Source organism: Macrotis lagotis, chromosome 8 (genome assembly GCF_037893015.1).
Source record: "Macrotis lagotis isolate mMagLag1 chromosome 8, bilby.v1.9.chrom.fasta, whole genome shotgun sequence".
NCBI classification, from domain to species: Eukaryota; Metazoa; Chordata; class Mammalia; order Peramelemorphia; family Peramelidae; genus Macrotis; species Macrotis lagotis.
In genome coordinates this window covers 116,830,340-116,845,989 of record NC_133665.1, presented here as the reverse complement: position 1 = coordinate 116,845,989, position 15,650 = coordinate 116,830,340, and the positions used below count along the sequence as shown (strand labels likewise).

General features: G+C 34.3%; 1 protein-coding gene across 1 annotated transcript in view; it reads right to left on the bottom strand.

Annotated features, from left to right (window-relative positions):
- Nucleotides 1-15,650, bottom strand: part of ABCA13 (ATP binding cassette subfamily A member 13) — a 493,610-nt gene that overhangs the window by 376,408 nt on the left and 101,552 nt on the right. The window contains exons 12-14 of the mRNA XM_074199032.1: nucleotides 14,528-14,628; nucleotides 6,401-6,513; nucleotides 694-975 (exon numbers count right to left, since the gene is read on the bottom strand). Coding sequence (XP_074055133.1) covers nucleotides 694-975; nucleotides 6,401-6,513; nucleotides 14,528-14,628 — 496 coding nt within the window. The remainder of the gene's footprint in view (nucleotides 1-693; nucleotides 976-6,400; nucleotides 6,514-14,527; nucleotides 14,629-15,650) is intronic.

The following is a 15,650-nucleotide window of genomic DNA, read 5'->3' as shown; positions in this document are numbered from 1 at the left end:
TTTCCAGTACAATGTTTTTAAATAATCTAAATAATTGGAGGAAATGCTAAGTTTCAGTTAGAGGTTAGAGAAAACAAAAAATGTAATTTTTTCCCTATTCAATTTTAGTTCCCTATTCAATTTTAGTGATATTTTCGTTCCAAGACAGAGAACTCTGAAGTTTGCAATTACTGGAGGGACAGTAGGGAGCAAATGTATCCACAAGTCTCTTTAGAGTCTCTATATCTGTTGTTTTGGAATATTGATCTGAAAGGGATCCCTTTGTCTACTTCAGGTGACCTTCAGGGACCTTGATGGGAGTGGTAAAAGAGAAGATTGGTTTTAGGAGATTGATTCTCCAGAAATGTTCCTGAAAAATCATGGGACTTTTGAACTACTAAACGAAATCAAATGGAAATCTAAAACTGATTTTTACCATATTGTGACATTTCCCTTATTTAAGAAGCCTAAAAAATGTTACCTCAAAATGTCTTGTGTTAAAGGCATGTACAAGGGGCAGACATCCAGGCCATTTGTAAATCAGTTAGACCAACGTGGAAGTTTGGTCCAAATGAAGAACAAATGCCTTAGGCAGACTGTTGAATCAATAAACAAGAAGCCTCAGGGGGCAGCAGGGGCAGCTTCAAGGACTCTTTCTTCATGGACTGGGTGGGATCAAACAACTGAGCAGAGGAAGATTAAAGGACCCTCTACTCTCTCTGGATGTCTAGGCCAGGTAAGCTGACATGATGCAATGTAGCTGTGGGTGAAGAGAGTGAATGTGCACAGGCCCACCAAGTGAGGGCTCCGGGACCCCCATGGCTGAGTACACTTGAAAGTGGAGGATTGCAGGATTTGGTTCCAAGGCAGAGAACTACAATGAAGTCTGAAGTTGGTGAAGGGACAGGAAGGAGCAAGAGTGTCTTTGTATCACAGCACTCTGGATGGTAGCTTAGAAGTAGAGAGCAGTACCTGAGGTTGGGACCCCAGTCAGAGCTAAGAAAACAACGTTATGTAAAAAATACCAAAAGGCAACTTTTTTTAAAAAACAGTGATTTGAAACACCTGGAATCTGAGGCATCAACCCCTACACCTCCAGTCTAAGACCTGATTGTAATAACATACTGCTAGAAGAATAAAATAATATAATGAGTAAGTAAAGGAGAAAGAAGCTGACCATAGATAGTTACTATAGGGATTGAGAAGATATAGTTCATACTTAGAAGATAGTGAAGTTAAAAAAAGTCACTTCTACTTCAAGAAAAATGGCAAATGACCATAAGTTCTGAAAGAGTTTTTGAAAGAACTTTAAAAGGAATTTGGAAATCAAATAAGAGAGATTGGGGAAACATTAGGGAGAAAATAAGAGTAATCCAAGAAAATTAAAAAAGAAAGTCAACCAACTGGAAAAACTGAAGGAAGAAAAGAATTTCATGAAACTAGAATTGGGCAAGGAGAAGCTAATTGTGTTTTAAAACACCAAAAAAATAATAAAAACAAATCAAAAGAAGAAGGGAAAAAAAGAAGAGAATGTGAAAATCTCATTTAAAAAAGCAGCTAACCTAGAGAATAGAACATGCAAAGACAACATAAAAATTGTTGGATTACCAGGAAACTATGATAAAATAAATCGAGAGATAATAGCACAAGAATCCTTAAGGAAAATTGTCCTGGAGTTCTAAAATGAGAGGAAATAGAAATGGAAAAAACATCAATCACCACCTGAGAAAGGTCTGAAAATGAAAGGAACATCATAACCAAGTTTTAAAGGCTCTAGATTGAGGAGAAATTACTTCAAGCAGGCAGGTAGCGGGGTGGGGGCACAGCTAGGTGGTGCAGTGGATAGAGCACCAGCCGTGGAGTCAGGAGGACCTAAGTGCAAATTCAGACTCAGACACTTAATAATGATCTAGCTGTGTGACCTTGGGCAAATCATTCAACTGATTGCCTTGCAAATAAATAAATAAATACTACGAGCCTCGGGATTTCAAAATAAATAATGTTGAGTTATCATCAGGATAACACAATATCAAATAGCTTCTACATTCAAAGCTTGGAACATGATATTTTGAAGAGCAAAGAATCTACTTTCACAACCCAGAATAATATAGCCAGCAAAGCTAAATAGAATCCTGAATGAGAAAAAGGAACCATTTAACTAATCATTTTTAATGTGAATGGGATGAACTCATCCATAACCAGAAATGAAAAGTGGAATGGGTTAAAAATTAAAATCCAACATATTGTTTATCAAAAAAAATGAGTTCCATACAAAGCTAAAATGAAGGGCTAGAAGAGGTTTTAAAAAAAGCTTGAGTAGCAATCATGCTCTCGTGTTACAAAAACTGATCATATACTAGGAGCATAAAAATTTTATAGTTAAATGTAGAAAAACAGAAATATTAAATGTATCCATTTCAGATCAAAATGCAATAAAAAATTATATTCAGTAAAGGAGCACAGAAACATATTAAAATTAATAGGGAACTAAACAGCTTATTTTTGAAGAGTGGGTTAAAGAAGAAATCATGGAAACAAGAAATAATTTCATTAACAAGAAGTACAATAGCATAACAAAATCTATGAGACACAGAAAAAGAAGTAATCAAAGGAAATGCTTATGTCAATAAAACAGAGAATAAGCAGACCAATGAATTGAGTATGTATTTTGGGGGAAAAACTAGAAAAAGAACAAATTTAAAATCCACAGTTAAACAAAAAATTGGAAATCTTAAAAGATAAAGTAGAAAACAATAAAATTGAGTGAAAACATGGGGTAGCTGGTGGGGCAGTACATAAAGTATTAGGCCTGGAGTCAGAGGAACCTGAATTAAAATTTGACCTCAGACACCTACTACTGTGTGACCCTGGACAGGTCACTTAAATTCATTTGCCTCAAAAAAATATTTAATATAAGAAAACCATTGAATTAATAAATAAAATTGTGTTAGATTTTTGAAAAAAACAGTAGATAAACATTGGTTAATGTGATTTTTTAAAAGATAGAAAAAATCAAATCACTAGTATTAAAAAATGAAAAGAGTGAATATATCACCAAGGAAGATGAAATCAAATAAATATAAGATTTTACAATTTTGGTGAAATGGAAGAATATTTGCAAAAATATAAACTTCCTCAAATAACAAAAGAGAAAACAGAAAGTCTAATTAAATTTATTAGGGAAAAAGAAATTGATCAGGCAATAAATGGGATTTCTAAGAAAAAAAGCATTAAGATCAGTTGGATTTATTAATGAATTCTACCAGACATTTAAAGATCAACAAATTACATTAATAAACAAATTATTTGAAATAATAGGCAAAGAAGGAATCCTACCAAATTCCTTTTATGAAACAAATACTGTTCTGATATCTAAAGCAGGTAGAGTCAAAGCAGGGTTAGAAAATTATATACCAATGTCATTAATTAATATGGTTGTAAAAATTCTAAATAAAATACTAGTTAGGAGACTTTCAAAAGATTATACATTTTGACCAAGTGCAATTTATACCTGGAATACAGAATTAATTTAACATAAGGAAAAGTATTAAAATAATTCATTGTATCAATAAAATCATATAATTATATCAATAGATATAGAAAAAGTTTATGATAATATACAACATTCATTCCTATTTTAAAAAACTTGGAAGTATAAATATAAAAGGATTTTTCCTTAAATGATAAGAAGCATCCAATTAAGACCATCAGCATAGATTATTTGTAATGGTCACAAGTTAGATATTTTCCCAATAAGATCCTGAATAAAACAAGAATGCCTATTGTCACCAATATTATTCAATATTATGTTGGAAATGCTGGCAGCAGCAATAAGAGAAGAAAAAGAAATTGAAAGAATCAAAATGGGAAATGAGGTAATAAAAACTATCTCTTTTTACAGACAATATGATGATATACTTGGAAAATTCTAAAGATTCAACTATAATGCTAGCAGAAACAATAATTTTAGCAAAGTAACAGGATATAAAACAAATCTATAGTCAGCATTTCTATATTCCACCAACAAAATCCTGCAGGAAGAGATAGTAAGAGATTCCATTTAAAATAATTGCAGAAAGTATAAAATGTCTAAAATATATATACAACAAAACAAACCACAAAACTACACGAATATATTTATACAACTCTTTTTATACAAATAAAGTCATATTTAAATAATTAGAGAAATATTAATTGTCCATAGGTACACAGAGCCAATATAATAAAACTGACAATTTTACATAATCCATTCAATTTCATCCCAGTTAAATTACCAAAAAATTATTTTACTAAGTTAGGCAAAAATAATAATAAAATTCATTTGGAAGAACAGAAAGTCAAGAATATAAAAAAGAACTGACTGGAAAAAATGAAAAGGAAGGAGGTTTAACAGTACCAGACTTCAATAATTATCAAAACTATCTAGTATTGGCTAAGAAATAAAAAAGTAGGTAGAGGAATGGAGTAGGCATACAAACAACATCAACAAATGTTTATAGCAATCTTGCATTTGACAAATATAAAGATTTAAATTTGGGGGATAATAATTCGTTATCTGGCAAAAATTGTTGAAAAAGCTAGATAGGCTGGCAAACTTATTGCCAAGATAAATTCAAGATGAATACATGGCCTAGAAACAAAGAGAGATCATAAGAAAATTAGAACATGAAACATTTTTTGATTTTTACATTTTTTTACCCCAGCTACATGCAAAAGTAAGTCTCAACAATTACTTCCAAAATCTTGAGTTACAAATTCTCTCCCTTCCTCCCACCTCATTCCCCTCATTGAGCAAGCCAGTTACATGATGTAGGTTAAAAATGTGTAGCCATGAAACAAATTACTACAATAGTCATGTTATAAAAGTAAACATAATCCCCCTCCCCACACAAAGAAAGAAAAACCTCAAGAAAAATAAAGTGGGGGGGAAAGAAGAGTGTGCTTCAGTCTATATTCAAACACCATTAGTTCTTTCTTTAGGATGGATAGAATTCTTTATCATAAGTACATCAGAGAAATTGCTTCAATATTTTTTCCCACAGTTGCAATTGCTAACTGTATTTCCCTCCATCCTATTCCTCTCCATTTATTCTATTCTCTCTTTTCACCCTGTTCCTCATCAAAAGTATGTAGTATCTGACTAACCTCTACAAAATTCTTCCCTCTCTTCTATCACCCAAACCCCTTCCTCCCCTGTCCCCCTTCTCCCATCCCTTTCCTCTCCCTTCTTCTCTAGGTTAAGATAGATGTCTATACTCTATTGAATGTGTATATTGTTTCCTCTCTGAGCCTTTCCCCCTCCTCCACTCCATTGCAAAAGCTTTTTCTTGCCTCTTTTATGTGAAATAATTCATCTCATACTGCCTATTTTCCCTTTCTCCCAGTATATGCCTTTCTCGCCCATTAACTCCATCTTATTAACATCTTATACCTCCAAATTCAACTCTCTCCTGTGCTTTGTCTATATAAGCTCCTTTTAACTGCTCTATTAAATGAGAAGGTTCATATGAGTATTATCAGTATCATCTTCCTTTGCAGGAATACACACAGTTCAACATCATTAAATCCCTCATAATTTACCCTTCTCGTTCATCCTCTCTATGCTTCACCTAAGTCCTGTAGTTGGAGACCAAACTTTCTGTTCATCTTTGGTCATTTCAACAGGAAAGTTTGAAAGTCCTGTTTCATTGAATGTCCATCTTTTCCCCTGAAAGAGGATATTCAGTTTTGCTGGGTTGCAATCCAAGCTCTTTTGCCTTCCAGAATCTCATATTCCAAGCCTACAAGCCCTTAAAGTAGAAGCTGCCAAGTCCTGTGTTATTCTGACTGTAGCTCAGTGATGTTTGAATTGTTTCTTTTGGATTACTTGTAATATTTTCTCCTTCAATTCAGAGTTCCTGGATTTGCTTATATTCCTTACTTTATTTTCAAAATCTTTTTTGAATTCATCCAGAGCCTGAGGCCAATTTGTATTTTTCTTGGAGATTTTTGGATTCAAAAACTTCAATTTTGCCCTCTTCTGAGTATACATTTTGATCTTCCATGGCACCAAAGTAATTGCCTATGGTCAGATTTTTTTTCTTCTGTTGTTTGCTCATTTCCCCAACCTATGGTTTGATTTTAACTCTTTATTAAGATGGAGGGCGCACTGTCCCAAGCTTTGAGGGGTTTTGCAGCTGATTTCGGGGATACCCCAAGGAACCTGCAAGTTCTCAGTTCCTCCAAGGTCTTATGAGAGGCTCTGATTGTTCTCCTGGCCTGTGTTCTGGTCTGTGGATGCCACAAGCACTCCTCCTGCCCTGGAGCTGTGAGGAAGGTCCCTGTTCTGCTATGACTGTGACCTGGCTCTGAATGTGGGCAGCAGCAAAGTCCTGCCTCAGACATAGCAAAAAGACCTCTGCAGAGTCCTCAACCCCCTTACCATCTGTGGGCTGAACGCTGGCAGCAGCTGTACAGTGGCTCCCTAGACCTGCTCCTGGTCCCCTGGACTGCGGCTGCACTGCGGTCTGGACTTGATTGGGCTCCACTCTCATTCTGGTGCAGCAGAGTTTTCCCACTAACCTTCCCAATTGTCCTTGGCAATCCCCTGGGCTGAAAGACCTAAAAACCATCACTGCTGCCACAGAGCCGGGTGCCAGAGGGCTGTTCCTGGATGATGGGAGCCGGTTCACTCTGGCATGACCTGGGCTGTGCTGCAATCCTCTTTAACCCCTAACAGATCTTTACCTTGGATCTTCCAAAAATCCTACAAATCTTTCCCACATGCTAGAAAATTGTCCCTTCAGTCTTTTCGTGGGTTCTTTCACTCTAGAATTTGGTTAGAGTCATCCTTCCCTTAATATATCTTTCAGAAACTAAAACATTTACCTATCAGATTTATGGATAGAACAATTTATGAATAATCAAGAGATAAAGATCCTAGTGAGATATAAAATTAATCCTTTTGATTATATTAGGTTAAAGCAAATTAAACCAATGTAGCCAAGATTAGAAGGAAAGCAGAAAACTGACAGAAAAAACTTTTATAGATAGTTTCTTAAATAAAGGTCTCAAATATCAAATATATTAAGAACTGTGTCAGATTTTAACTCTGAAAGTCATTCCCAATTGACAAATGGTCAGAGAATATGAACAGGAAATTTTTCAATGAAGAAATAAAATTATATATAGTCATATAAAAATATTAATTAGAGAAATGCAAGTTAAAACAACTTTGAAAGGGGCAGCTAGGTGGCGTAGTGGATAAAGCACCAGCACTGGAGTCAGGAGTACCTGGGTTCAAATCTGATCTCAGACACTTAATAATTACCTAGCTGTGTGGCCTTGGGCAAGCCACTTAACCCCATTTGCCCTGCAAAACCCTAAAAAAAAAAACCAACTTCGAGGTATCCTTTACATGTATCAGATTGACTAAAATGACAGAAGGGAAACAACAAATGTTTGAGGGGCTATGGAAAAATTGGGACACTAATTCACTATTGGTGAAACTGTGAACTGATCCAACCATTTTAAAGAGCAATCTGGAATTAAGCCCAAAGAGTTATAAAATTATAAAATTAAGCCCAAAGAGTTATAAAACTATATATAAATAGTCCTTGATCCAACAATACCTCTATCAGAGCATAGTTTTGAAAAGGGATTATGGAAAAAAAGAGAGGAACTATATGTTGTAAAATATTTATAGCAGCTCTCTTTGTAATGACAAAGTACTAGAAATTGAGGGGATGCCCATCAGTTGAGGAATAGATAAATAATTTGTGGTGTGTGAGTGTAATGGAATTTTATTGTGCTTTAAGAAATGATGACCTAGTTACCTTAGAAAACATGAAAGACTTGCATGAAATATTGAAGAGTCAAATGAACAAAACAAAAAGAACATTGTACACAATAACATCAATATTATTCTCAGAACAACTTTGAAAAATAAGTCATTTTTGAGTATTATAAATACTAAAATCATTGCAAAGGACCTATGAAAAATGTGTTATCCATATCCAAAGAGAGAACTGATAAACAGAACTATGTATAGTATAAGTTTCACATAAATATATGTAAAATATACATGTATTACTTATACATACATATTTGAGAGTAATGGTAACCTTTTCTAGGGTGGGAGGGTAGGGAGAGAAGAAAAAATAAGTGCACAGCAAAGAACAAAGAAAACTTAGAAGGAAGCATAGAAAAGCAGGGTAGCTATGAAAATGACATGTATTTATTACAGGTTTTTTTCAAAAAAAGTAAACAGTAAAATGGAGATTCATGTTTCATATTGAATTCTCTTTCTATGTTGTGTTATGTATGTGGAAATGTTCTCTTTTTGTCTTTTTGTACTTAAATTCAAAATTAATAAATATTTATTATATATAAAACATAAATTTTTAAATATATATATATAATCTCAGAGCAGTTAGATGGTACAGTGGATAGAACACAGCCCTGTAGTCAGGAAGACTTGAGTTGAAATCTGACCTCAGATACTTGATACTACCTATGTGACCTTGGGCAAGTCACTTAACTCCATAGTCTTGGAAAAAAATAGTAACAACAACAAAAAAAATCTCCTGGATGGCAGGTTTTTATTCCTAATGTTTAGTCATACTAGGCTCATAGCCAAGAATTTTCATTCATTCATTTAAGACTTCTTTTGAAAATGAAGAATTTGGTGTCTGTCTTCCAAGCTTCCAGCAGCTGTATTCTCTCAGTTTAGCAGATTTTGTAGATCTAGTTAACACACTTACCTCAAAGAAAACTGGGGCTTTTATACCAAGGATGCTTCTGAGACAAGAGGCAGAATGTGGTCTCTATCAAGGTTAAATTTAGATTATTTTGATTGGTACGTTTCTTTAAAAATGAGGTTGAAATCATTTAGACTTTCAAACATTCTTTTTTTTTTTAGTAATATGTATACTTACAAGGTGGAAATGATTTTTTCCTGGCAATAATTGAAGGACATGTCCTCCCCAGGTGATAGCTGGGTACTCAGTGATTGATACAACCAAGAACAAAATGTGGTACTCTCTGCAAGTTGCAGCTCAATTTCTTGCCAGCCCAGAATGTCTTCGGTTATTGCAATGGGGTAATTTGTTTGTCCAAAGAGAACTTCCTGAAAAATCTCATCCTTAATAGGAAAGAGAAAAACTCAACTTGTGATAAGTAAGCAGATTTATACCCATGTTTTAGTCCTTCCCACACCCACAGTTCCTGGAGCAATCTTCTCATGACCTACTTTGAATGGCTTCTAAAGGTCCTTTTACCATTATGTGAAAATTTTTCTAGTTTGCAGAACATGGATCATGGTTTTATCACTTTCAATTCCCAACACAGACAATATGATATTGAGTTTCTGCTGCTACAGACATCCTATGGAACACATCACTGGAATCCTCCTAAGGTCATCTGGACCCAGGAAACAGTGACTTAGATTTAGCTTTTGGGGAGACCCAAGAGGAAAGTGACCTAGATTCCAGTCCATTGAACATCAAGATTCCAGAGTGAGCTGAACTAGGAGGCCACCAGCAAGCCCAAAATAGTTATCTACTGACTGGCTGAAATGAAGATCTACAACGTGGAGATCTGGCTGTGTGAGGAGCAACAGGACTACCGCTGGGGGAAGCTAGAGAAGGCCTGCAAGTGGCTCAGTGAAAGGAAACGGCAGCATCCCTCAAAGAAGGGGATCAGTTACTAGGCTCCAATACATCTTGATCCTGAAAGTGAAAGTCTTTTGAGATATGCAAGATTCATCACACTAAAATTATCAGGTGTCTCTTCTGAGATCAGCCCTAAACCTAGTTAAATTATCCAGTTGTGAAGTCAACTGAAGCAATCAGTGAAACTAGCCCAAGGTTTTTAAGTCAGAGCAGACATCATGGTGTTGGCTTTATATAAGCCAAATCTTTATGCTCGTGTACCTGAGGAATAAATTCAGCAGGCATTTATTTTTAATGAATTAAAAGGGGCTAAAGCACCAGTCCTGAAGTCAGGAGTTCAAATCCAGACTCAGACACTTAATAATTGCCTAGCTGTGTGACCCTGGGCAAGTCACTTAACCCCATTGCCCAGGGGAAAAAATTTTAAGAATTAAAAAAGGGTTAAATGATTTAAATCTGGGGCGGCTAGGTGGTGTAGTGGATAAAGCACCGGCCCTGGAGTCAGGAGTACCTGGGTTCAAATCCGGTCTCAGACACTTAATAATTACCTAGTTGTGTGGCCTTGGGCAAGCCACTTAACCCCATTTGCCTTGCAAAAAAAAACCTAAAAAAAAAAGACCAAAATGATTTAAATCCATAATGTTCCTTTACTCTGCCACCCTTCTTAATACTGGATTCAAAAATAAACATGATGTATCCGTGGAAAGATGACTAGGAAAGAAATAAAGAAATGGTTGAAAAGTTAAACATTTTACAATAAGGTCTTAATGTCTTATACTCTGAGATTAAATTATTGTCATTCACAGACATTCATTGAGCATTACAAAATGGGGTTTTGTTTGATTTTGGAAATTCTAGAAAGCATATATATATGTATATGTATATATACATACATACATACATACATACATACTACTGAACTCAAGATGGGACAGTAATTATTGAGGACTAAGATTGTTAGGACATATTTTAACTGAGGAGAAGACACCTAAACTGGTCATGAAGGGAAAAGTAATCCTTAGAAAAGCAAAGTCAAAAGAGAAGGGCTGGATTAAGAAAAGCACAGGATCAAGGAGCAATGGGTAGACCAATTCTTTCTGGGTAGGACTCCAGAAATTAAAGACAATATTGAAGAGATAGAATTAGAGAATTCTGATCTCAAAAGGAACCTGGAGAATAACTAGTCTAATTTCACTGTGACAGAAAATAACTGTTTTATAGATGAGGAAACTGAGACCCAGAGAAGGTGCATAGTTTGGGCAATATTATAGAGGTTGGGAAGACTTTGAACTTCATCCTAAATGCCAAGAACCTAAACCTGTCCCTCCTCCAAATGCTTTCACTTTTCTCCAATATATAATATACAACTCTTCTTCCCTTGAGCAATTAACTAAACATTTATTAAGCAATTGTGTTAAGGACTGAGGATATAAAAATAAAAGTAAAATAGTCTGACCTCATGAAGTTTACATGAGACAATCTGTATGTGTGTGACTGTATAAACATACATATATGTATATAGGCAAAACCCATATACATAATTGTGTACATAAATTACATAAACCTTTGAAAAGAGAAAAAGGGAAGCAAATGGTTTGATGATAAAATAAACATAGATAATTGTTATTAATATAAAATAAGAATATATTGTGAGCTTAAAATCCCTTCTCAAAGAAATAGGAAGGTATTAGAGTTATTAAGGAAATTGAAGACAGAAATGCGTTTAAAATGATTCATTAAGAAGATTAATATGATACTGGTAAGTATAATAAAATGAAAAAGAGGAGAAGCCAGTTAAGAGATTATAGAAATGACAACCAATAAATCATTCAACAAGTTCTTATTAAATGCCAGGTACAGATAGATCTAGGGTTGAAAAGACAAAGGAAATATCCCTGCTCTCAAGGAATTTATGCATACTCTATAAGAATACATACCCATAAATACATACATATAGACTCACATACACTTTAATGTATGTGAGCATAAACACATCCATTTGTATGTGTGAATGTTGTTATTCAGTCATTTTAGGCATGACTCACTCTTCATGACCCCATTTGGAGTTTTCTTAGCAAAGATCGTGGAGCAGTTTGCCATTTCCTTCTCCAGTTCATTTCACAGATAAGAAATGGAGGTAAAGAGACTTAAGTGACTTGCCCTGGGTCATCACATAGCTTGTAAGTGTCTAAAGCCAGGTTTGAACTCAAGAAGAGTTTTCCTGATTTCAGGTCCAGCACTCTATCCATTTTCCACCTCCCTGCCCTCTGTGTATGTACATACATATAAAGCATATACATATATATATATATATATATCTGCATATATACACATATAAAATAAATACAAAGTGATTGGGGTGGGAAGGACATACTACTAACCATATTTCAGGCATGATATGATGAAAACTTTAGGTCTAATTTATAATAACGTCAGTGAGAATATATAGATTCAAGAGGTCTTCCTAGTATCTGACTGAATATGAGAGAAGAGGGAAAGGAAAGAGTAAAACATCATCCTATAATTTCAGATTTAGATGATTAATGATAATATTCATAGAAATGAGAAAATCCTGATTAAAAACATATAGTCTGAATTTTGGGCAGTCTGCAATGGAGAATACCTGTATCCAGAGAAAGAATTGTGGAGTTTGAACAAAGACCAAAAACTATTACCTTCAAATTAGAAAAAAACATTATTATTATGTAATTTTGCTATCTCTTATACTTTATTTTTCTTCCTTAAGGATATGATCTCTCTCTCATCACATTCAACTGAGATCAATGTATACCATGGAAACAATGTAAAGACTAATAGAATGCCTTCTGTGGGGGGTGGGGGGAGGGAAGCAAGAATGGAGGGAAAACTGTAAAACTCAAAATAAAAAAATCTTTCAAAAAAACCTATTGTCTGAAGCAGCCAGGTGGGAACAATGATGAGTTTGGTGGAGTTTTAAATGACCATTATACATTTTTAAAAGAATGTAATTTTTGTATAAATCTGCTTCTCTGAGCAAGTCCAATAGACAACTGAAGATGTAAAACTAAAGGTCAGAAAAAAAGGTTAAGGAGATAAAGTGGGAATGGGGAAGAGAGAAGAGGGGAGACACTTTTCCAGAGCTTATAGTTAGAGCATTGAGATAAAGTTGAGATTCCCAAGGTAAGTAAGAGAAGAGAACAAAATACCAAAGCTTGAGCCTTAGCAGATAACTTCATTCAGGGACTGAAAAAGACAAAAAAAAAAGAAGAAGAAAAAGAAAAGAAAAGAAGCAACCCAAGAAGTAGAAGGAAAATAAGCACAGCATATCAGATACTCTCGGATACTCTAGGGAAGAAATCATTTCAAGAAGGAACTGTTATAGAGAGATCAAGAATGATGATTAAGAAAGAACACTGGATCTGGAGATTGGGAAGTTATTGGCAATCTAAGTGTCAGTGGAATGATAGAACCTAGCTTGTCTGGAACGACCTGTCATTTCTAGATCTCTCTGTATTGCCATCATACCAATATGTACTTGCTTGAAAATTTATTCACTCCATTTCCTCTATCGTCTCTCCAATCTTGTCATTGTCATTCACCAATAACACAATGAATGAGATCTTAGAGATTATATAGCCTCATTTTACAAATGAGGAAAATTAGGTCCCAAGGATAAGTTAGTGTTAGAGTGAGTGTTGAACCCAGCTCTTCTGACACTAAATCTATTTCCCCCTTGTATTCTCTCTAAGATTCTGTACCATTTTCTTTCTCTATTTAACTCAAAAATCTTCTCCATTCCATGCTCTTCTTGCTGTCTTCAAAAGTCACATAAGAATCCCTTCTAACACACAGGTATTAGTATCTTGATCCTTTGTGTAGTCTCCAGTCCCACTCATTTTCATCTACTCTCCAGAATTTGAGAGATTATTCCTTAGACATCACAATTGCTTGTAACTGTATTCTACCTCTGGGAGAGAGGTTTATAGAGAAATGATCAAAAGATAAATTTGCCCTTATTTTCCCCAATTGTGTTATAGGGGATTGTAGTAGGGATCAAATAAATAATAGATAGGCTTTCAGTTCTAAAGTTCTATGATTTTGTGCTTTCAAATTGTTAAATTCCTCTTTTTGTCCACAGTCTCCTAATCACAATCCCAAACCATTACCTCTGTTGAATCTACTTTCTGCCTTCATTATGACTGGTTCATGTGCCTTCCTCATTCTCTTAGTCCATTAGTTTCCATTCTGGTTTCATTTTTTTTCCTAATTTTAACTCATATTCCTTTCCCCCACCTATTAACAATGTGGGTGTTTTGAGGTGAGGGGGAACTAAATGATTCATAAATTTATTTCTAATTCTAATTTCAGTTTTTATCTCTGACCACATGCATATGAAATATATAAACAACTACTTTAATACCCTAAATTGGAAAAAATGAAGTCAGTACATATTCCAATATAGCAATGGTGGGGGAAATACTTACAGCCTTTCTGATTGAATGGAGTAGGTTGTATAAATAGATTGTCTCATTAAAAGAATGAGAGTGTCCCCTTAAATGGGTTAGCATTTTCATGATTTTGGAATTCTTCAGAATAGTAAAGTTCTCTTCAAAAACAAAAGTTGTATTTTGACTTGTATAAGAGGAATTCTTTGTCAGCATCTAAAATGAATAAAATTATAGAGAAAATCAGAGAATTCAGAAATCCTTTTCCATAATGGCTATCCTAATGCTAGTCATAAAAACACAAATTTTCAAAAATAAAATTTTAAAGTGAAAACCAAAAGGTCTTCAAAAAAACTGTCTACCATTCTCTACTTTGGCAACTATAACTTATAATAAGAATAGATCTGAATATTTCATGAGTCCCTTGTAGGTTTTATATAAATAGTCTAGTTAAAATCTTTCACTATGGTTTACCTGTTTTAAATCCCTGAAGAACATGTCCATTTCCAGTTGTAATGAGCTCAAGTCATCCGTTTCAGAAAATGGAGCCAATCTTTCCAGTTTACTTAGAACTTCTATAAGATTTTACAGATGAATACAAGGTAAGAGAGTTTATTAAATAAAATTCATGCAGCTTTCAAATGAATCAATAGGCTAAATTCTTAAAAAAAGACATGCTTTGTAAGTTTGTCCATATGCATTATAAATATTTGTCCCTCAATAAGAAATAACCAATTAATTCAATTATTATTAACACAATTAATAACTTTTAGCCTAGAGATGAGAAAAATGTTGCAAGCACAATAATATGTAAAATGAGGGAACTCTCCAATTTTAAGTGTTAATACTGATGATCTTCATTTGGAGATCTCTTTCTATTCCTAAAAATGAACAGACCAAAGTCCTGTTGAGCAAAGGGAAAGTGAAGGCAGTGACCCACTGCCACCTGATTATTTATATCAATACAAGTTCAAGAGACAAAATCTTTCTTAATTTAAGCTGAAAGCCCTAAACTGTGGCCAAATAGAAGAATAAGAAGATGTAGTTCTATAGAACTCTTAACTTTACTGAGCAGTTTAATTTTACTTTTCAAAGATCAATGACAGGTACCAGAGTTGAAATAATCCTAAATTCTATTTTTCTAATACCATGAATACCCTGGATGACATATTTTTAGATCTAGTAAATTGAAACAGCATGCTAGTACCAGCCAAATGAATTTTAATATGGATAAAAATAAAACCAAAAAACATGCAGACATGGCTAAGAAAAATCCTCAGAATACTTGGGGATTCTAGAGGACTAATCATGTCAACATGAAGAAAAAATCAAAATTTGAAGTCAAAAGATTAAATGAAACATTAGTTAATATTAATAGCAATGAAGGTGATAATCTCAACACACTATTCACTGGTGCATTGACATTTGCAGCACTAGAACATATTGGAACATGTCCAAAAGAAAGTATCAAGAGTGTAAAGAAATTCAAAAGCCTGGCATCAGAAACTGGTTGTAGGAAATGAGATGATATAGCCTAGGAAAAAAAGAAAACTAAAAGAAGGCAATGACCATCTTCAAATATTTGAAGTATTGTTTT